The sequence below is a fragment of the Calcarisporiella thermophila genome, assembly GCF_041956535.1.
Source record: "Calcarisporiella thermophila strain CBS 279.70 unplaced genomic scaffold VTP21scaffold_11, whole genome shotgun sequence".
Classification (NCBI taxonomy): Eukaryota; Fungi; Calcarisporiellomycota; class Calcarisporiellomycetes; order Calcarisporiellales; family Calcarisporiellaceae; genus Calcarisporiella; species Calcarisporiella thermophila.
The window spans coordinates 12,692-34,571 of NW_027192201.1; the positions used below are offsets into that span (position 1 = coordinate 12,692).

The following is a 21,880-nucleotide window of genomic DNA, read 5'->3' on the forward strand; positions in this document are numbered from 1 at the left end:
GGTGAGATGGAAGTATATTTTAGAATCTTCAGCAGAGGTAGAAGAAGATATTATTGGAATGCCCCAGGTTATCTTAGGCGCGATTGTCATTTCAAAAATGCAGCCAAGTACAGCAATGGGTCGGTTACCGTGAGGACAGGCATCATTTCCAAAGGAGTTGGCTTTATGTGCCAAATTGATAAGGGACTAGACCTACAACTATAGAAGAATATTTTAGGAGAATAATTAATGAGAATACTCGATAGGTATAACCTAGACAAGGATCAAATAATTTTCCAGCGTGATAATGATTCTAAGCATATCGCGCATAATACAGTGAAATGGCTAGCAAGCCACGATATTATCGTATTATAATAGTCAGCTCAGTCTCCTGATATAATTCCTATTGAGTTCATGTGGGATAAGTTACACAGAAAAATCCAAGATCGCGAGCAGCAGCCGACTAATGCCCAGTCAGTTTGGAATATACTGCAGGAAGAGTGGAAGAAGCTAGAACCAGAAGAGTGAACCATAATTATAGGGACTTTGCCACAGCGTATAAAGGCAGTGATAAAAGCTAAGAGAGATCATAAAATATATTGAAATATTTTTTATAAATAAAAAACAATACGTATTATATGGGGGGTTTCGAAGTTTGAAAATTTGACTTTAATGGATAACTTTCAAGAAAAAGATTATTTGCAAGGGCATATAGATGGGATGATCGAGCAAGCAATGTTTATAGTTGCTGTACGTAACGCAACTTGTTGTACCCTCTTTTGGAGATATAAGATGAAAAATCAGATTATAAAAAAAACATGGGCTCAATTTTTAAGTCCAGTGCATACTACTTTTTCTGATTTTTCAATTTTTTATACATATTGTAACAGGTACAGTAACTAATATAAAGTACCTCCGGAAAATTTTGGGGCAACTTTATATTTTTAATAAATTGATCATATTTCCTGAAAGTGTATTATTACAAATAAATATTATTTATATTTTAAAAACTAATTTTGCCTGCTTTCATCATGTTCACAATATTGGTTAGGTGAAAAATGAAGTGGCACAATTTTGACCAGTATAAATCGGGGTTGATTTATACCCTTGTAACTCGATATCTAAAGGTGTCTATGACTCGAAAGTTGCTCCATATTTTCTGCTAATCATACTCTTATTTATTTTATAAAACAAGCCCTATGTTTCGAATCACTCCAAGTAAACGTGATCGCGTATCCGTCCTCCTACAAGAGGGATACTCAACACGCGAAATTGCCGCCCGAGAAAGCATTGGAAAAAGTAGCGTGGCAAGAATACTCCAGAATAAAGAGAATGCATCAAACAATTCTCCAAGAAAGAAAATGGGTCGCCCACGCGAATTATCCAGCCGTGGTGAAAATAGATTATGTAAAAGCGTGGCGACAGGAGAGTGTAAGAACGCAGTCAAGGCACAAGAACTTTTGAACGAGACGACTGAGGATGTTATTTCCGTGAACACTGTTCGTGAAGCACTCCATCGAAATGATTTTGTAGCTATGGTCAAGAGAAAAAAACCCTTTCTATCGAAAAGGCATCGCCTTAGGAGACTGGCATTTGCAAAGAAATACTGCAGTTGGACCGTAGAAGATTGGAGCCGTGTCATATTTTCTGATGAGTGCCAAATACGTATCTTTGGCAATGAAAGGCGAGAGTGGTTCTGGAAGAAACGTAATGAGCCACTGTAAGAGCGTCACATACAGCCAACGATCAAACACGGTGGTGGAAGTATTATGATGTGGGGATGCATGACTTCATACGGCATTGGAAGGGCATGTCGTATAATAGAAAATTTTAATGCTGAAATATATTCAAGAATCCTAGACCAAGAGATGATAGTCACGCTTCAATTGTATAATCTCAGTAAACAAGAAATAGTATTTCAACACGGCAACGACCCCAAGCATAAAACCAAACTCATTGATCGATGGTTTGAGAATAATCAAATCCAAGTTCTCGATTGGCCTTCACAATCACCAGATCTCAACCCCATAGAAAATTTTGGGCTGAGATAAAGGGACTTTTGAGGAGCAGATTCCCAAAGATAATGAGTCAGGATGATCTGTGGAAAAAGGTGAATATTATCTGGGAGTCATTCACTCAGGAGGATTGTATGACATTGATCCGCACGATGCCAGAACGGATCCAAGCCGTTATTAAGGCAAAGGGAGGATATACTAAGTGGTTGCCAGAGAGCACTTTTTTTATACAAATTATTGAGCATTCATTAACCCATGTAAAGAAAGAGAATAAAATATTGGCACCATGTAAAATCTCTATCTGGATTTAAGAAATTTTCCAAAATATATTAATATTTCACTTAGAGAATTAGTAATGTGTACCAAAGGAATTAAATAATCGAAGAAAATCATCAGATGATATAATAATCAGGCGATAAATTACTACGATCAGGAGATAAATAGTCTAAGCAAAAATAATAATAAAAATAATAAAAATATTTAGGTTAGGTTATTGGTTATATTAAGATAAAAAAGTTAAGATTAAATATTCCTATTGAACGAAGCAGTTGAGGAAGGTTAGATTATAACTTGAATGGTTCGTCCCGCTACGTTGCAATTTTACTAAATATTCCTTATATTTTCCGCGGAGTTTACTCAAGGTGGCTTCTTATAGGGAGAGTTGTGTTCTTGAGAGCTGGAAAGGAGCGTAGACACAGCTGTATTGCCTTTAGCTCTTTCCAATTGATGTCTTAGTCTTAGTGATGGCTCTCTGTTTCTAATCCTGGTTCTCCTATGGTAAAAGATCCGTATTTCGCTTGCCACCCACCATCTGACGCGTCTGTCGTAGCGATCCCTGATGGCGCCGGAGGAAGAAATGATTTTTCGTTCCACTTTTTGAGTTCTTCTGCCCACCACTCTAGCACCTCTAATGCTTCCCTTGGGAGGCTGAACGTGGCGTTCCAGTCTGGGTTGATGCTCAGAATCTTGATGTGTGCCATCATCAGTGATCTCGAAAACAGCTTTCCTGGCATTAATGCTGGAAAGGTTGCATAAGATTGTGATACAAATTTATTAATGGTAAACTTGCATATTAATATCTTATCATTCAATTGTTTGATTATTTCAATAATCTCTATCATTTATTTTCTGGTCCTTACTTCTCTTCCATTGTTTTTTTATTATATTTTATTATATTATTATTATTATAGGAGTTCAAAGTAGAAATACTTTGTAACACTGTATATAAATAGGATCGCACATTTTGGCTTATAATGGAATACATTAGAATAATAAAATATTAATATTAGATATTAACCGCATCTCTCACTAACCCATTCGCACCCGTGACAATAACAAGTCTGCCAAAGGAAGCCACCACAATGGTTTCCAGTCGGTGCAACACAACACTGCCCACAGCACCTTTGACAACTTGTGCTGTCACATCCACCTGAAAAACATTCATGCGCCTGAACGCTATAAAAGAAAGCTATCAACATGATAGATAAATATACTATCGATCTCATAATTTTATGTTAACTTTAGATGATAAAAGATAACGGCAAATAATTTGATGTAAAACAAGAGAAGAAAGCAAGACCCACTGTAGAATAATCGTGTGTCCTTTTATACTGCGAAAAATACAGCCCCATCCGAAATTAGAGTCATACCCAAGTCACATTCCCCTTGACGCCAATTATTTCGTCATCTCATAAAAGAAGATTGGGAAAGTTACTGTGAAAAACTGCAGAAACTACACCCTACATAGAGATATAGTATATGCATGTCATGTTAACCAACCAAAAGTTAGCGCTCTGATGTAACACGACCAAGCCTCCATCTCTTTTCAAGTTAATACCATTTTATTTTTACATACTGTATATACTGATCACATGACCATGAAAAACCAGTTTTTAAGGTTTTTTTTCCCAGAGATCCATCTTTATTTAATACTCGATATGTTTTTATTATTTTTCCTCACCATTCTCTTGAATTCATTAAGGAATTCGAATCAATATCAGTCCTAGGAGCTGTTACATCTGGGAAGCTGAAAATATAGAAAGTTGAGTTTTGCATAATTGAATATCTATATCATACCGCAGCAGCTAAGGTTATCAGAGAGGAAGCGAGGCAACGTCCATACTTTAAGAGTCCATCCGCTGGTCGCCGTCGATATCTGAGTGAAAGTGATAAAAGTAAGGTTGTCACACTATTGGCATCCGGCCGGTGTAAAAATGCAACCGTGATGACAAAATTCTTGAGAGCCGAATTTGATAAGAATGTGTCAACTAGCAACGTAAAGAGAAGCATCCAAAGAAAGCACTGCTCTCTCGAGTTAGGCCAAAAATGTCGCTTCTTAAGCTTCACACTGTTGAAAGCACCTGGAGTTTGAAAAAGAGCATCTTCATTGGGCTGAAGAAGATAGGAAGCGAGAAATATATTCCGGTAAAACGAAAATAACGCTCACGAAAGAGGGAGGAAGACAATACTACTACATGCACACTTGGGAGTTAAAGCGCCGGTGAAGGAGCGCAAGCATAGCCACGTTGAAGGGATTGGAGTCGGCTTGCCGGTGGGATGTTCTCACAGGCGTGACTTCGAGCTGCGACGCCAAAATGGGAAAACGAAAGAAGAGCTCGATGGACCTTAGCTTGATTAGGGTAGAAGCACCCTTGAGGATGCAAACCAGTTCAAAAAACCAGAACTGCGTCGGGAATTTTGATTGGCCTCTCAACACGAGCTTTTATGCAGAAAGAGCGGAGTTCCAAGGGAACTGTAACAGTTTTTGAGGACTGTTAGATATCCTTATTCTTAAAGAATAGAATTCAATTCAAGATAGAATGGAATCCAGGAAAGTGGTCTTAATTCAATTAGAATAATGGACATATTGGACAAATGGGCAAAGGTGGGCCAAAGAATGGGCAAGGAATCATAAACAATGATCGAGGCTTAAATAGTAAACAAGATAAAACCTTCAGCGTGGGAACCAATGAGCATATAAAAGGAAATATTGAATCAAGATAGAGAGATGGTGGCTTGGTCGTGTTACAGGAACCGAACAACAAATTTCGATTTGTGTCCATTCTACTTCGAACCAGGCACTGTTTGGGTAAACGCGACAGGATCTACGAGAAAGAATCCTCCAGCTGCGTAGCTCCATTCAACCTCCAACTCGATTCTTTCCGAGCCTTGCAGTAACCTGAATTTAGCTTGGAACCAGTGCCAGGACTTTTAATTTGAACTTAGATGATCAAATGGCATTTATCCATTTTATTTCAACTACATTCCATAGAGAGCGGGGCGAAAGTTATTGTAAAAAAAAAATAAAATGCGGTGCTTACACTCTTATTAGAGATATATACAAACCATGATTAAAAATTAAAACTTGGGGCTCTGAGGAGGGGATTGACAGAATGCATAGATGCATTCTGTCATACCTTTAGATTGTGTCCACAATTGTTACCAGGTGTCCTGTGGGGATACTTTTACTTTTATTAGCCAATACTTTGCATATCCTCCTTTAGCTAAGTATACAGCACGCATTCTTGCCGGCTTGCTTGCGTATATTTTGTCGATGTATTGTGCAGAAGAACGACATATACAATAGTTGAAAAAACCATAAAACGATCTTCAAGTGAAGGGCACCAATAATCCATATAATATTTCGAGTAAATTATGTAATCAATATGTGAAGATTTATTATATTTGTAAAGAATGTCTTTTATTATTTTGTGATTATTCCTACTAGCAATTCCAACTATTCCACCATTTTCTATGTAATGCTTTTAATTTTATTATCTGGTTTCTCACCTGTAGTTTATATATTTGATTTAGCCTACCCAATATCGAATCATTATACTTAGCATACGACAAGCAAATCTTCTCTTCTCCAAATCATTCCTCGCGCTGCTACTTGAGCAATTCTACCTCAATGAATTCTCAATCCCAGATTAGATATTTAGAAAAGCTTATTTTCTACTGTAAAACCAAAAATCGTTATCAATAAACGTGATTTTTCTTTTACATCTCTTTATCGACTCCTCTTTTTTTGGTAAATTAGAAAATAGATATTGTTGGTACAGGTTTTCTATAAATTTTTTTAGTCACTTTATTAGTCGCTTTTTGTAACTCCTAAATATAACCCCCAACACGCAAATTCACATATCTTTTGCAATATGGGAAACAGAACCATCCAGTACGATGGTTGCTCCATTCGTGTATGCGCCTGCACGCGATGCTAGATAAATACATGTTCCGGCAATATCTTCTGGTGTGCCAGTACGACCTGCCGGAATTGCATTCTTGATGAACTCGTTTATCGTTGTTTCACTGAATTGTGAGAAGCCGACCTTGGTCATTTCTGATCGGAAAAATCCTGGTGCAATTGTATTCACAGTGATATTGCGCGTACCTAGTAGGGGAGCGAGTGCTTCGGTCATCCTATGGATCCCGGCCTTGGATACACTGTACGCGTAATTTGGCACTGACACATTGATCCAATTAGCAATTGAGCCAATCATAATAACACGACTTGGATCTTGTGGTGTGTTCTTGACAGACAAGAGAGGAATAAGCCTTCCAATGCAAATAAATAGAACTCGTTTTAATACGCCAATTGCTTTTCAATCCGCTTAGCGGAATTTTTTTTCTATGTCTTGCCTTAAAATATCAAATACTGAAATGATAACTTACGATTTTGTCAAAAAGTAAGGGGCTTTCAAATTTATATCGATTATTTCGTCCCACTTCGCTTCAGTATAAGTGTCAAAATCTTGGGAATTATTCACCCCCGCATTGTTCACTAGCACATCAAGGTGGTCTTCCCGGTTCTTAAGTTCTTCGGCAAGCCGTTTTACTCCTTCCGGAGTTTGCAAATCGGCAGGAATGCTGAAGCATTGACCTGGTCCTTGTTTACTAAGCTTGGCGGCGACCTGGCACATGGATCAATAAAATAGAAATGTCAAGTAGGAAATGATGAGTATGTAATCCAGAAGAGAAAAAGCCATTGAAGAGTTTTTGCATTACCTGCTCACATACGTCAGCGGATCTACTGGAGATGTATACCCTCGCGCCATTAGAAATGAATCCCTTTATATGCACCGGGCGGCATAGTTAAAATCAAAATAAAAAGTACATATTTTCAATTGATTTTGTATTTTCAAAATAATTTATCGTAAATAAACTTACCGTGGCAATCATTTCACCAATACTATATATAGCATAAAAGAGGTAATATGTTTCTTTGTGAATAAGAAGTCAAATATAGATCCATGTTCACATATCAGGCTTACCCACGACTCCCACCGGTAACGAGCACAACTTTGCCTTTGACGTCAAATAACTTCGATATATCCATGGTGAAATTGCTAAATCACTGTTATAATAAAAATCTAAGCTGAGTGGAACTAGATAAGTTAAGCATGTGTTTGCGAAGACAATTATATATCTATTCAAAGAATTAGTCAGTAAATACCGAATTTCAATCCTTGGTAATATTGAAGTTACGTGTGGTATGTTGACGTTTCTCAAAGTTTCCATTTAAGTAAATCCTATACCTAAAAATATGAATCATTTGTTAGTTTTATCATACGTATTGATATGAGATTAGTAATTTTAACTGGAGTCACATTGGAGGACAGAAGCGAGGAATTCCTTTGCGATGCTATTTTTTTACGTGTATGCTGATAAAGAGAAGGCACCTGTAGGGACAACCAGTGACAACCATAACTAAACTAGCGTCAATCATAAAAATTGGGGTCACTCTATGATATTGAAAGAAAATCGCTGTCTCTTAGACTATTGTTGCATAAAATATCAGTTTGCAATCCCAGATACAAAAATAATAAAGCAACAGGCTATTGGATCTGAACTATTTCCAGGATTAGTTTTTATCAGCTTCTCTCGTGACTCACTGCTGACTGCCTCAGCTGGGATGGTCCGATAATCCCTGGTATTATATGGCAAGGATAATTTATGTATTTTAATCATGCCGTCATAATCAATAATAAATTACGGGAAAACAATCGCTAGAATACTAAAAAGTAGTAGGCGGGGATATAAACAAAATTTACAATTATATTTGTAATCTAACGTATTGAAATTATTCTTCGTGTACAATTTAATGGAGATTCCACATCAATCAAGATAATATAACTTTTGTGAATCAGATCACAATTGACTCTAACTTACGGGCAATCTTGCTATTTATCTGGCCGCGCCAAATTATTATGCCCATCCATCGGGAGAGATTGATGTAGAGCCCTCTACCCTAAGTCTCGTATTGGCTCGAGTTGCTTTCAGAGTGAAGAGCTCAAGGACTATATCTCTAGCACTTAGCTTGGCTGGTTCGAGATTAAATAACTTCAAAAAAGTGGACGACAAGCCCTCAACCTATGCATTGTCATTTTGGACGACCAATCCGGCAATCCATTCAGGATGGCAGGTAGCCAAGTGAAATATGAGCGGCGCGCCATAGTCAAAAACATACTTCACAAATCGATTCAGCTTTAGAGTTTGGCCAAAACCTTCGGTAAAATCGGCAAGTTTGTAGAAGCAATAAGAAAAGTGGGTCGGATCAGGCGTGTCGTTATTCCCGAAACCTGGAAAATCCGGTGAGATCAAGTGATAACGGGTACCTAGTGCCCACCATGAGTCGCTGATACTGGTGGGAGGGTAACGTAGTAATAGCATTGTAGCTACGTCTGTGAGACTAGCCTCCCTGTAAAACACTTGAATTTTATCAATTTTGACGAATCAATGAGCTATCCTAGCAATATTCATGGTTCCTATACACCTTTTCGCAGTTGTTAACAAGAGGGTTTCGAAATTCCCGAGTTCGAATTGTGAATTGAGATTTAATGAGCAGAGAATTGAGCTTACAGACGCGCCACACCTTATTTATACATTTCGACAATACAGGTGATCGACGCCTATTCAACTTGTGATGGAGGCTTGCAATATGCTCAATTAGCCAGTACGCCGATAATGAGCCGTACCTGGATCAAGTCGAATTTGCCATTACTAAATCCTGCTACTGCTAACCAATATTTACCTGCACTCAGAGGCCGCTTAAATCCGGCGACTAATCAAGCGACAATTCAAAGCAGAGAGTGGTTAAGTGAGGTGTTGAAGCGCATATGAGGTGCAAGACTACAAGAAGATTACTTACCAACAGGAACAGAGATTCACATTTGGCAGCAATTGATGTGATGTAAAACTGATTCAATTGCTTCTTGCGGGTTTAAATCGTCTGCTTGGTCATCTTAGGATGACCTCCTGAGAATTCTGAGAATCCTGAGATCGAGTCGACCAGCATCATAGTTTTTGAAGCCATTTGACATTGCGAATTTGATGGCTTTCTTGAGGACATGGACATATTTGAGCTTTCCCAAGGAGACTCTGCCCAATCGCATTACTTCGGGGCTGATGCCTTCGAATCGCTCATCAATGCCACAAGACGGTTTAGAATAGAACAACTTCGTGATATATTCAAAAAAATCCACTCAAACTAAGCGGAATGTTAAAGCAGGATTGATTAGGGAGTCATTAGTATTTTGTAGTGGATATTAGCAGTGTTGAATGCCATTGAATCCGATCCAATTGTTATACTTGGCGAAACATTTTCCACGACTAGGAATTGTAGGTTGAATCGTAAGCTATCGCAATTTTTTGCATTGAGAATGACTACGAGATCTATCAAACCCAGTGGAGGGCGTGTGATTCAGTAGAGGAGAGAAGCCAAGTCCCTGAAACCGCTTAGTCATGTTAGAGTCTAGCAAGGGGCTGGGAATCAACAAGAAAGGTAAATCACGAATCAAGGAGTAGCACGAGTCCGTGTCGACACCGATTTGGGCGCGTCTTCCACCAACGACTGCTTCTGTGAGGAGATCATTGCAAGCTCCCCTTCACCTTAACCCTAGAAAAGAGTGCTTGGCTCGATCGCAGCTTTAATAATAACTCGCGGCGGAGCTTGAAGTTAGTCGAGTCAGTTCAAAAGGTTGGCTCGTCTCCCCACCAACACGCGGGGACGACCTCTGGGCGGCCTTCTGCAATCGGGGAGTTACCGCCTGTCTTCCGCGACGACCTTAGCAACGGTTGAAGCTTGGAAGGATTGCTGGCTAGCGGCAGGACTTTCCCGCCTCGGAACACTGGATCATGCTTGCACGAATCTCGTTCGAGCACGGCCCTTTGTCATCGCGTATTAAAAGGATGCTCCCAGCTGAAGTGTCCTAGTTTTCAACCAAGGCGGATGATAGGGGAGATAACAAAGGAGCAGGGACCGCGTGATGAGAAAAAGAGATTGGAACAGACCACAAATCTGAACAATGCATTTCTGCTTTTTTTTTTTTCAGCTTGCTTGAAGCCTCTCCCCTAGAAATGTGCCTAATAGCAATCATGATCCCACTCAATCTTGTAGGGCAGATATTAAATCCCTCGGGAGCATCCATTAGGTCAATTCACGTCAACAATGCCTGCACCAGCTGAATGCTGCGGAGTGGCCCCCAGTTGCTTTCACCAGCTGTTTTTTCCCATGAATGCGCTTTGATGGGAAAAGTCGAGGCGGAGGCTATGCTATCCTTTATTTCTAGCGAGGAAGCGCAGGCCATTCCAGTGGCACATAGGGCATTGCCACCCTTGAGCCGTTACCCCTCGATCATTTTCAAATTCTCGAATGCCCCCAGAATTCAAGTGGTTCGCATTGATAGAGAGATTCTAAATGAAGCACGCTGGCAGCCTTATTTGCGTGGGGACAAAGGCTTGACGAAGAATGCTGGCCATGCCGCAGAGCGGGGTACACGCAGCCTGCAGATGGATCTGAAATGGCGGGCCACTTTGTCCTTAATAGGCAGTGGTGGCAATTTGGTGGACATATTGCCCGGCCAGCTGCATATAGGATATGAAGCTTGCTTAGGCGCGCCGCGAGTCCGGTCCAGCACAGCGGTATAATAAATAGGCGGCATGACCCACCGTATTCCCTCGCCATTTTAACATACTTGAAATATTTCATCCAACTCAACTAGTAATTCCCCACTGCCATGCCTACTCCCCAAGTTCCAACCAACCAGGTTACTCTGGATGGCCTGCGCCAGAGAATCTATGAACGCTTGCCAGCTGAGCTAAACACTGAGAAGATGCGCGAGTTTGCTGGAGGTCTGGCAGAGGTACAGCTTGCCTCAGTCGGCAAATTGCAGGAGCTGGTAGCGCAAAAGCCAGGATCGGATACCACGGCCGCATCCGCTGGCACCACCACTACCCTCCTAAGCGCCCTCGGAAAGAAGATGGCCGGAGTTCCGAGTAATGTCATCACTACTGTGGCTGGGATGCCGCAGGCTCTCATCGATAATGCTGGTTCGATGATTATCAATCTGCCTACCACCATTACCAGCAATGTGCTGAAGGAACCGCCGCAGGGCTGGTGTGCTCCAAGTGAGGAAAATCTTAAAGAAGTCCAGTTGATGATGCGCTACGCAGGAGCATCGTACTGCTGGCGAGATGATAAACTTGTTGACTGGTCGTGTCCAAAGCATTGCAAAGATTTTCCAACGACCAAAGTGGTTGGCGTATTTAGTACCACCCTTGAGGGCGGCCGTGGTTTTGTCGCGCTAGTGGATGGCCTACCTAAGGCAAACGGACGCGTCGCCTTGGTGTCTATCCGCGGTACAGTTAACCTACGCGGCTGGGCTCACAATTTTATGATGGCACATGCCTCCTACAAAGTCCCCGACCATCTGGCCGATCCCGACGACAAGGAAGAGCCGCGGGTACACGACGGCTTCCAGAAACATATTGTGGACGCCATCGAAGAGCATGTTGTGCGCCTCCTCAAAATAGCTTTTGATGTGCCGGAAGGAGAGCGTCCCACACAGGTCTACGTGGTTGGCCACAGCCTCGGCGGCGCCACGGCCGTGCTGACCGCCATCGATCTATTGCACCGTGAGTTGCCCTGGATGCCCAAGCAACCCGTACGCGTGTTCACGTATGGTGAGCCACGCGTCGGCAATCGGGCTTTCGCGCGCCTTGTGCATCGACTCTGCCATAAGAAGCTACTGGAAGTGATTCGCGTTACCAACGAAGGCGATCCTGTCCCGTGTGTGCCACTGCGTTCCATGGGCTTCCATCATCATTCCAACCGTTGGATGCTAATCCCGGCCGGCCCAGGCGCCATGAGCGAAGGAAAAACCTACTATGACAAGAATATGAGCACTCTCAACTCAAAGGACAAGAATGCGATCGAAGAAGGCCAGGATATTGGTATTTGGCATCCGCTGGCCGATCCTCTTGCCCACTTGATCTGTTGGAATCGATGGTTTGGGCCCTTCTGCTGATCTATTAATACGCCTTTCTTGTTTGTATTAAAAAATAAAAGTTGCTACCAGGAATGGTAACTCATTGTAACCATTGAAATAAAATGATGTAGGCTTACTACTCTGCAAAATACATAAGGTAGTGTGAATGGCACAACTGAACTTTTAGTAGGACTTCCTCTCTGCTTCTGTCGTCAAACTGTCCTTGTGATTGTTAAATAAAATCAATAAGGAAAAAAATTTTTTTCTATTTAAAGCGCTTTCCTTTCAACTACATTATTTCACAGATAGTATACACTTGATGTAAATGTATTCGTGTAAATGGGTGTGGTTGATTGAAGAATGTTTGGGTTGGGTGTAGGAGTGAAGGGGTATCACGAATCTCTTTAAAAAACAATTTACATGCATTATTGTTGCTCGTCTAATTCAATATAAGCATTGGTAATATCTGTTATAGCAATCTTTTATATAACCAACCCATTTATTTATAGTATGAAATGCTAGTGAATATACACACTCATCTCGAGAGATCTTGAATGGTGTCTGCAATAGTCAACAAGGGACCTTGAATATATACATCGTTGTGAATGCGATCATTAGTTTTGACTAAATCTGCATGCCCATCCTCCAGAGCCCTTAACAAGAATTGGAGATTTTCTCCGAAATTCGCTTGAAGAACCTGAAATTGTGTTCCATAATGCTTTTCCAGTTCGTCAGCGAATTGGCGAAGAGTTTTGCGATCACCTTGGAAACGTACAACCTGGTTGCGAGATGCCTCTGGGTTCGATAGAATTCCCACTATACCGTTTGCAACGTCTCTTCTATGCGTCCAACTAATGAGAGTTTCACCCTTTCCTACCAATGATATCGTGTGATTCTTAACATCAATAATTGGGGTGTATAGTATGAGATAGTCAGGCCAAAATCCCGTCATCACGCGAGTATATTCTAACCCGATGGCTTCGATCTCCTTGGCGAATTGATCTTTTTTACCTAGGACAGCTACACTCGAATTATCAGGATGGCTGGTGTCCATTCCATATTCCGACGGGATAAATCGCACCACCCCTGCTTTCTTAGCGGCTTTGGCTAGCGGAAGCTGATCGTAAACATTTTGTGAAGGCAGAGCTGAAACAACAGCATCTTTTCCTCGTAATATCTCGGTTAACAAATCAATATCGTTATAGTCGACCACATGCACTTGAATCCCACGGCTTCTCAGATTATGAAGTTCAGGTTTGTCGGCACGAGTGAGAACAGTTATGGACTGGAATTTTCCACTCTTTGCAAGAGCATCCACAATATAACTACCCAAGACCCCAGTACCTCCCGCAACGACGACGTCTTTAAAAGCCATTTTATTTTCAATATGATAAAGCAATAGATGTTTGATAGCGTTAACAATCCTCTCCTTTACGAATTTCCATCGCTTTTATACAAATATGCTTTTCCAAGGTATGATGAAATGAGCCAAAAAAATAATGTCATACAATTAATAATGCCCGGTAACTGATGTTTTAAACTCAACAAAAAATGGAAGGAATAATATCAAATATTAAAGTTTACAGGAAAGCTTAGCTGTATTGATTATAAATGCGCTGTTAAGACAATAATTAGGCGCCCTTTGTGAAACAAAACCACGAGGCTGGATTTGGTATATCTTGGATTTATTGTATACTTCGATAGCTTACAGTAGTTGAGAACCTCACTTAATCAAATGCGGGCGAAGGATTAGTCTTTAGATCTTTGCGATTTGCCATCATTTTAACCTTAACAAGGAAACAGCACAAATTAGATTCTCTATTCGCTGAATTTCAATGGCATCATCTGATCCTTTTATTTGATTATTAAGAGAAATTCTTCAATGAGGTTAAGCATCACATATTATTGCGTGGACTGCTGACAAATTTCAATTGTAACACAACTGAGTCTTTCGATTTTCGTTGCTATCGATATTCGCTACCTTTCCTTACCCTTTTTTCCTTTATAATAACCAATTAATAATTTATCCAGTACCCTCTTTAAAGGCACAACCAAAAATCGAAGTCAGAACATGGTTAAAAGCCTTTTCTCAAATTATTTCGGCCACTCCTTTTAAGAGCGAGAAAGTTTATACAGAAGAATTACAGATTCTACACTCTTTATCTATATGCAAATCATGTTTTAACACAAAAGCTGGCACGCTGGGAAATCTTGGTCATAAAAGTACATAACTCCATTATGTCTTTTATTTAGTGCATTATACAGTATCTACAATTCCCTACAAATAGTCTAAGGTATCTTAGGCTATCTATTCGATATTTTACATTCTACTTCGGTATATAAAATAAGTTACTCCTCTACTAATGCTATTAATAATAACTACGAAATAAAGCCTCTTTCTAAAACAACCCGTGCCGGTATTTTCTGGTACAAGAGTGGAGCATCTCCACATAAGGCTGCAACCATGCTGAATGTACATCATATTAGTGCTTCAAAATTCGACAGGGAAGAAGCAAGACAATATCCCAAGCTTAAAAGGTCATCCGCTGGTTGCACTTGCATTCTGAATGAAAGAAAAGTGGACGATTTTCACACTGTTGACATCTGGCCAGCGTAAAATGCGCATGACGTGACAGCCCAAATTAAACTATAAATGATAAGAATATGTTAAATCTGCAATGCGAAGGGTATCATCCAGTGAAACGAAAAACTTATTTGAGTGTGCCAAGAAATCCTCTTCTTCTAAATCTCCGCTGCAAAAAAGAATGGAGTTTGCAATAAAACAGTTTTATTAGATTGTGAAGATTGGAAGCAATAGTGATACCCGGTAAGACGCTATATACACTCAAGAGTGGTGATATTACGTGACAACGGGTTATACGTCAAGAAGAGTAAATGCGAATTCTTCAAGCAACAGGTCGAATTCTTAGGACACGTTATCACCAGCACCTACTGAGATCATGTCCCTCCCGGGTCTTACAATGTCGACAGCATATCACCCAGAAACCCATGGACAGACTGAAAGAACAAACAGAACTTTAGAACAGATGCTGCGCGTGAACGTGACTTATCGACAGGACAATTGGGATGAATGACAACGCCTGTTCATACGAACCAGCCTCTTGAAATTCCGACCAACAAGTTAATGTGCAAGCAACTGAAGATTTCATCCTTAGAATGTCCAACTTGGTGAAAGTCGCCTCTGATAATCTAGCAGAAGCAAAATCTCGACAAGCTCAATATGCCAACCAAGGCTGCAGAGAAGAAGAGCTCAATTTCGGAGATAAAGTTATGATTTCGACGGCAAACATCCAACTTGCATCTCAGACCCAACGACCTACGAGAAAGTTACAGCACAAGTTCACCGGACCATACGAGATTATAAACAAAGTTGGCCCCATAATTTTGTTCAGAGAAGGTTAACCTGTGTGACTTGAAGACTACTGGATGAAGTGAATTGTCGGAATAATCTCGTTGCACTAAGACAGCTACTAAAGGAAAATCGGTTGCGTCGGTTGTCACAATGACACAATGTTTCTTTGGGTTTGGAAGTCATAAAACGGGTGTAGTTGTCAGGCTGCTTTTTAGTGCTTGAAACGAATTCTCGCAAGTGCTGTTCCAAACGAATCTTCGGTCTTTTTTCAAGAGGTCGGCCCGTATGATCGGACGTTGTCATTCATCCCAATTGTCCTGTCAACAAGTCACGTTCGCGCGCAGCATCTGTTCTAAAGTCCTGTTCATTCTTTCAGTCTGTCCATCGGTTTCTGGGTGATATGCTGTCGACATTGCAAGACCCGGGATGGACATGATCTCGGTAGTTGATTTTGGTGTTGGCCATTCCCTTTTCGTTTTGATCTATACTTCACTGACATGGATTCCGGTGCTGGTGATAACGTGTCCTAAGTATCCGACTGGTTGATTGAAGAATTCGCATTTACTCTTCTTGGCGTATAACCTGTTGTCATGTAATATCTCGAGAGCTTGTTTGATGTGCTGGATGTGTTCTACTTCTGTTTTGCTGTATACCAATATGTCGTCAAGGTATACAACAACGCAAGTGTCTAGGAGAGGTCGAAATATGTCGTTCATGAGGGTCATGAACGTTGCTGGTGCGTTAGCCAATCCAAAGGGTAGAACTCTGAATTCAAAATGGCCGTATCTGGTTCTTAAAGCTGTCTTGAGAATGTCTTCCGGCACAATGCGTATTTGGTGATAACCAGATCTCAAATCAATTTTCGAAAACAATTTTGTTCCTTGCATTCGGTCGAGGATCTCGTCAAATCATGGCAGCGGATACTGATGCTTAATGGTGAACTTATTCAGTGCGTGGTAGTCGATGGCTAACTAGATCGCCATTTTCTTAGCGAAAAGCACTGGCACGCCGAATGGTGACTTGCTGGACTGGATGAAATCTTTTCGAAAAAAATCCCGTAATTGCTTGTTAATCGCCTTCGACGGTGGTTCGGTGCCTTGTGCAAGTTCAATACGGTGATCAACTGTTCTTTCTGGTGGCAACCCGGCTGGCAACTCATCGGGAAATACATCCTCGTACCTAGTAATTTTTTCCAATTGCTAGGGTATGCGAGCAGAATCAGTCCACGACCGCCATTAAAGAAAACCCACTTCACACTTCTTGAGGCAACCTCACACTTCTAGTTTTGTTGGCATGATCGTGTGCAAGAAAATGTTGGTGAAGAATCCAGTCGTATGGACCGAGTTCTCTCTCTTCCATTCTAAACCAATATAGCTGCATTACCATTCATCCATTCTGTTACTTCATCTCGATTTTTGAACTGAATTAATTTAAAAAGATGATTAAGTGTTTTATAATCGCAATAAATCGAGCGTAAACACTCCCAGTGCCAGCCAAAAATTTGACTCGTGTAAATTTTACTTAACTTGATTATTTCTTAACAAATAACTCTAATCTAAAAAACAAACTCGTACTATAAAGTCCCACTTATGCCACTTTTATTTCATATACAATAATATTATTGCCAATAGGTTCTCTTAGGAAAAATATTAAATCTACTTAAATTTTTGGTTTTTGGTAAAATGAGAAAATCTAAGGGACATGACATTTTGCTCTATATCTCAACAGAGACACAATAAGTGAGAGCTGAAAATTTACATATATAAAGTATACTCAGGCTATAAATTACATTTATCTCAGTTGGCAATGATAACGTCTTGAAATCATTCAGCCAATGCGAAGATCATCTGCTTATAATAGTATCTTGTGGTGAGTGTTCAGACGCCGCCCATCTTTTCCCACAAGTTACTCACACCAGCTTTAGACAGCAACATACTCCTTAGATATACCTTCATTGCATTCTACAAAAACCCAATCAAATTAATATCAAGTTGTGAAAATTAAACAAATACTTCATACGTATTTTCTTTGAACTTACAGACCATTCATCATGCCTTGTATAGCGTATTATGTCATTTTCCTGATAAAAAACCTATTTATTCTTGTTAATAACATATTTAATGAAGATACCTTCCAATACATATTCAAAGATTTGAGAATATAGCAATGTTTCCAGGTTACTTTCTATGCTCGATATTAAACCTTCACTATATAGAATTATACAAATTAGTACAGTAACATGCCTGCCCCTTCTATTTGAACTTCGGTTATATATAACGCCATTGTTGTGGTTCATTTAACATCTGCCAGCGCTACTCCCGTTTGACAGCATCATACTATACGTCAATACTTGTATATTGGTCGGAGAATTCAGTGATATACTAGGTTCTAGAAGCACTTCATGTCAAAATTTTAGTGCTCTCATAAAATTTCAGGAATTACACCAAGAGCTGCTTCGGAAATCGAAAGTAAAAGTAATATATATTGGTCACCCCTATAATTATAAAGAAAAAATAAACTTAGATAATTTTAGAGACCTTATTGGAATCAAACCAGATCCCACATACAGCGTTGAAGCCTCAATTTAATCAGCAAAGTGAATATATTAAATGTAACTTGCTTCAAATTTACAATACTGGCAGGGCAATCCGACCCGTGTTAAGAATTCAAAATTAAATCCATTAAAAAACAGAAATTAAGCTTTTGGCTTAATTTAGTCTCAGCTAAGTATTACAGTTAATCAAAGAATAAAGGAAAGAAAAATCACTATAAATGGAAAATAAAAGCACTTAATGGTATAACTTTATAGAAGAAAGTTCGAAAGATTTAGTCGTTTTAGGTTACCCTACTTGCATTGGAAGACCTGAAGTGGTGATGTGATTTTCATAGATAACAATTCCTACTTGTGCGCTGAGTAGATTTTTATGGATCCTAGAATGATGTCTTAGATAACTGAACTATTTACTGAGTTTCTATTTTATAAGCCTACTTTCTAAATACCATAACTACTAGATAGATTCAACTTCATACCCCGGCGTGACCGAATCATGGGTGTCGATGGCATTCATGGAGGTTAAGTCTCGAATTCTATAGTTTATTCTAAATACAATACTGGGGAAGAAAAGTGGACGACCAGGTGAAATTCAAAGTTGTTTAGAGAATGAAACACAATCAATGCCTTGATCCTCCCTATATAATAGACCATTCTCTTTATAAACTAATTGTTTATTTGCTTTCTAAATCATGTATTGAATATTTTTTTCTGAATCCATCTTTAAATAGTACTTGATCTCCTTGTTGCTTAACTTTCTCTTGATTTCAATAAGGATCCAGATTTTTATCTGTCGCTGAACCTTAATGGAAGGGACAAGTCGATTTGCGGTGTCGGTGAGATTTTCGGTGATATTGAGGAAAACAAGTATTTAAGCAAATGTTTTCCAGTTGGGCAATAGTGTTTGGCCTAGATTTATGCTATATTAAGCTATTGAGATGAGGATAAAGACACCAATTAAGTGCAATCGAGATGTAAATGAATACCTTCCTTAAAATTGTTTTACTATATGAGGAGATTTAAATTTATAAATTTGGCTCTGTATTTGAACCTAGTGCTAATCATAAAATACGGCTCCGCTTCCATACAATACGAAAGAATTCCAAATTCGAACCAACTTCAGTGTACCAATAGTATTTCAATATGATCCACCGTCTCTGTAATGTCTTGATAAAGAAGATTGTCTATAAATATGGCCAAGAGGAATGCATTCGATTATAGATTTAACTTGGAAAACACGTTTATTCGCTTAATACATACTGTTTACAAAAAATAATCAGCTATCTTTTTTGTTAATTTTACTTGTACACGATGGTCGGTATTTTTTTCATTGTGCTCCTAATGGCATCTACCACTGCGATCCCAGCGCTACTTTCAAATTTTGACTTCAGTAGTAACCCTTCTCCTGTGGAGATTTTCACAAGGTTTCGTTCCAACTGTTATTCAGAATGCCAGAGCTCACACGCAGATAATTTAAGCGGGTGTCAGGCAGCTTGCCATAATTATGCGAAAATTGGGTTGGATGCAACTTTTAATTATCAACCTAGGTGTGATGCCATTGAAACTATGCTTTTACAAATGTCCAAAGATTGCGGGAAAAATTCAAGTTGTGAGGATCATGTATCGCAGTTAGCATCCCAGATGACACCCAAAGTAGGATGTGCAGGGCATAAAAATGGAAGTGGGTTACTTGGCAAATCTTCTAATTAGATTGAATAAATTTGAAAGAAAAATGAATAAATAAACACTCTATTAATATATCATTATGAAGTTGGCGAAAAAACTGCCGATAGTAATACACCGTTTACATCTCAATTATTCATATTATTAATATTGCATATAGTTTAATGGTGACATTATATAGTGCACGCTTTTCAGTGTGTGTAAAATATAAATTTAATTTTCCAGATCTTAAAATCCTTCATAGACTTGCTTAATTTTCTCGAATTTCAAACTGTTTGTTTGAATATAAGAGCAAATAATCACAATAGATACAACATTCTAGCAATTATAAGATAATAAAGTCAATAAAATTTTGTTAATGGGTCCAGGGTATATTCTATGCGTTTAATTCGCACTTCTTATTTAACCCATTCGTGTATTGCTTGTGAAAGTGTAGTTCCTTACTACTATCGACAACTTTACACTTGCAGTGCTTAGATATAACTCTCCCCAAGCTTGAATCCTCTCCAGGAAGCAACTCCAGATCTCTAACATTACGTAGGATACAGTCAAGACATTGTTTACCAAGAGTATAGAAACCACCCTGCCCAAAGTGAAAGCTGCCGAGGTTAAACTCTACGTTGTAATACATCATATTCCCCATGTATATGTCCTCTGATAGATTAAGCCGCATAAATCGGTCATAGTCTAAGATGCTGTCATCATCAATTTTTGAAATCGTGTTAAAATTGTAATAATTTCCCATAACCGATAAAGTGTCAGCAACTTTCTCTGTAAGATGGAGGTAGTCGTAGGTCTTATTTAACCGCAGTACATGCTTGAGAGATTGGAGCTCAGATTTTGATGGGTCCACATTGTTGTCAACGACATATACCAAATTCTCAGACATCTTCATCATCTGATAAAAACGAATATCCGTGCGATCGGTGATGAACATATATATTAGATTTGGAATGGTGATCTTGGATTCTTGTCCGCCATCTCCGTTTACTCGAGAATCAGATTGCGCGACTTCATATTCAATGGCTGACAGAGGATATCTTGACCGACGAACAACTGTGTTCTCAATAGTCTTTGCAACAAATATCGTCGCCAGAGAAATTGCAGCGACTATGACTCCTAAAAACAATATTCGAATGCATTTTAGATCGCTTATGAATTTTACCATCTTTTCGAGTCTGTCTCGTTTCAATCTATTATAAGCCTTTTAATCTCGACAAAGAGTCCCTTTGTTACACAACATGAAAAAATAGTATAGGGGTTTAGGGTTTGTTGCCCAAACTCCATGAGGATAAAACCAATTATTGGTCAAGATTACATTATTTACATTGGAGTGAATCAGACACTTAAAAGGGTGATTCGGTTTGTACCCGGTTTAAATACAGCTCAGTTGATTTTCTTTCTGAACGTTAATTGATAATATTAAAGCCATATATTTTTTTATAGAAGTAATAACATGGCAATTCTTAAAAAGCAACATGATAAAGCATACTGCAAAAAATTTAATAAAAGTATTTAGTAGAATATATCTTTTATAATTGATACGCAAATTACAGTTAAATAGCACTCATATATAATATGCAAAAACTATATTAATTTCGAACTTTTACACTCACCACAATTCTTGCCAGATTCATCCTATCACATTGATTTGAAAACTCGGTCAATTGTCTCAAAGTTTTTTTAGTGCTCAAACTTGGGGTACATACTACTATATATTGAACACTCTTTGCATTATGCCAAGATTCAAGGTAGTGTTAGGCAAAAATAGCGGCACTACTGAGAGTACCTATGAAAGCAGGGGCGGAACTAATAACTATTATGCATACACCTTCTGAGTATTCAAACGAGATATTTACTGTTGGAGCTTTAAGTAAGCGTACTTATAAAAATAGGAACCGACTCATTTTATTTTTGAAATATTCCATAAATATTTTGAGATTTTCTTTAACATCAAGGAAAAATTTTGCAAGACTATAGTAAAGGTAATGCAATATTAGTCGTTGACTATCAC

General features: G+C 39.1%; 12 protein-coding genes across 12 annotated transcripts; 5 read left to right on the forward strand and 7 right to left on the reverse strand.

Annotated features, from left to right (window-relative positions):
• Positions 1 to 1,340: 1,340 nt before the first annotated feature.
• Positions 1,341 to 1,703, forward strand: VTP21DRAFT_1117 (uncharacterized protein; the record flags this gene model as incomplete). Its single annotated transcript, XM_069390586.1, has 1 exon — positions 1,341 to 1,703. The coding sequence occupies one exon, from the start codon at positions 1,341 to 1,343 to the stop codon at positions 1,701 to 1,703; it is 363 nt and encodes a 120-aa protein (XP_069251238.1).
• A 1,028-nt stretch (positions 1,704 to 2,731) lies between these two features.
• VTP21DRAFT_1118 (uncharacterized protein) lies at positions 2,732 to 3,007 on the reverse strand (the record flags this gene model as incomplete). Its single annotated transcript, XM_069390597.1, has 2 exons — positions 2,732 to 2,766; positions 2,803 to 3,007. The coding sequence occupies 2 exons, from the start codon at positions 3,005 to 3,007 to the stop codon at positions 2,732 to 2,734; spliced, it is 240 nt and encodes a 79-aa protein (XP_069251239.1).
• Positions 3,008 to 6,130: 3,123 nt separating this feature from the next.
• On the reverse strand, positions 6,131 to 7,329 carry VTP21DRAFT_1119 (uncharacterized protein; the record flags this gene model as incomplete). Its single annotated transcript, XM_069390608.1, has 5 exons — positions 6,131 to 6,548; positions 6,666 to 6,904; positions 6,999 to 7,061; positions 7,161 to 7,182; positions 7,265 to 7,329. The coding sequence occupies 5 exons, from the start codon at positions 7,327 to 7,329 to the stop codon at positions 6,131 to 6,133; spliced, it is 807 nt and encodes a 268-aa protein (XP_069251240.1).
• Positions 7,330 to 8,363: 1,034 nt separating this feature from the next.
• Positions 8,364 to 8,663, reverse strand: VTP21DRAFT_1120 (uncharacterized protein; the record flags this gene model as incomplete). The annotated part of the gene is made up of 1 exon (XM_069390620.1): positions 8,364 to 8,663. One exon carries the CDS (start codon positions 8,661 to 8,663, stop codon positions 8,364 to 8,366), a length of 300 nt encoding a protein of 99 aa, XP_069251241.1.
• Positions 8,664 to 9,041: 378 nt separating this feature from the next.
• Positions 9,042 to 9,385, reverse strand: VTP21DRAFT_1121 (uncharacterized protein; the record flags this gene model as incomplete). The annotated part of the gene is made up of 3 exons (XM_069390631.1): positions 9,042 to 9,054; positions 9,142 to 9,189; positions 9,246 to 9,385. 3 exons carry the CDS (start codon positions 9,383 to 9,385, stop codon positions 9,042 to 9,044), a joined length of 201 nt encoding a protein of 66 aa, XP_069251242.1.
• A 349-nt stretch (positions 9,386 to 9,734) lies between these two features.
• On the forward strand, positions 9,735 to 10,071 carry VTP21DRAFT_1122 (uncharacterized protein; the record flags this gene model as incomplete). The annotated part of the gene is made up of 2 exons (XM_069390642.1): positions 9,735 to 9,774; positions 9,893 to 10,071. The coding sequence occupies 2 exons, from the start codon at positions 9,735 to 9,737 to the stop codon at positions 10,069 to 10,071; spliced, it is 219 nt and encodes a 72-aa protein (XP_069251243.1).
• A 369-nt stretch (positions 10,072 to 10,440) lies between these two features.
• Positions 10,441 to 10,919, forward strand: VTP21DRAFT_1123 (uncharacterized protein; the record flags this gene model as incomplete). The annotated part of the gene is made up of 2 exons (XM_069390653.1): positions 10,441 to 10,493; positions 10,562 to 10,919. The coding sequence occupies 2 exons, from the start codon at positions 10,441 to 10,443 to the stop codon at positions 10,917 to 10,919; spliced, it is 411 nt and encodes a 136-aa protein (XP_069251244.1).
• An 89-nt stretch (positions 10,920 to 11,008) lies between these two features.
• VTP21DRAFT_1124 (uncharacterized protein) lies at positions 11,009 to 12,298 on the forward strand (the record flags this gene model as incomplete). Its single annotated transcript, XM_069390664.1, has 1 exon — positions 11,009 to 12,298. The coding sequence occupies one exon, from the start codon at positions 11,009 to 11,011 to the stop codon at positions 12,296 to 12,298; it is 1,290 nt and encodes a 429-aa protein (XP_069251245.1).
• A 496-nt stretch (positions 12,299 to 12,794) lies between these two features.
• Positions 12,795 to 13,634, reverse strand: VTP21DRAFT_1125 (uncharacterized protein; the record flags this gene model as incomplete). The annotated part of the gene is made up of 1 exon (XM_069390675.1): positions 12,795 to 13,634. The coding sequence occupies one exon, from the start codon at positions 13,632 to 13,634 to the stop codon at positions 12,795 to 12,797; it is 840 nt and encodes a 279-aa protein (XP_069251246.1).
• Positions 13,635 to 15,436: 1,802 nt separating this feature from the next.
• Positions 15,437 to 16,081, forward strand: VTP21DRAFT_1126 (uncharacterized protein; the record flags this gene model as incomplete). Its single annotated transcript, XM_069390686.1, has 3 exons — positions 15,437 to 15,677; positions 15,748 to 15,835; positions 16,009 to 16,081. The coding sequence occupies 3 exons, from the start codon at positions 15,437 to 15,439 to the stop codon at positions 16,079 to 16,081; spliced, it is 402 nt and encodes a 133-aa protein (XP_069251247.1).
• A 33-nt stretch (positions 16,082 to 16,114) lies between these two features.
• On the reverse strand, positions 16,115 to 16,519 carry VTP21DRAFT_1127 (uncharacterized protein; the record flags this gene model as incomplete). Its single annotated transcript, XM_069390697.1, has 1 exon — positions 16,115 to 16,519. The coding sequence occupies one exon, from the start codon at positions 16,517 to 16,519 to the stop codon at positions 16,115 to 16,117; it is 405 nt and encodes a 134-aa protein (XP_069251248.1).
• A 3,723-nt stretch (positions 16,520 to 20,242) lies between these two features.
• On the reverse strand, positions 20,243 to 21,034 carry VTP21DRAFT_1128 (uncharacterized protein; the record flags this gene model as incomplete). The annotated part of the gene is made up of 1 exon (XM_069390708.1): positions 20,243 to 21,034. The coding sequence occupies one exon, from the start codon at positions 21,032 to 21,034 to the stop codon at positions 20,243 to 20,245; it is 792 nt and encodes a 263-aa protein (XP_069251249.1).
• Between the last annotated feature and the right edge of the window lie 846 nt (positions 21,035 to 21,880).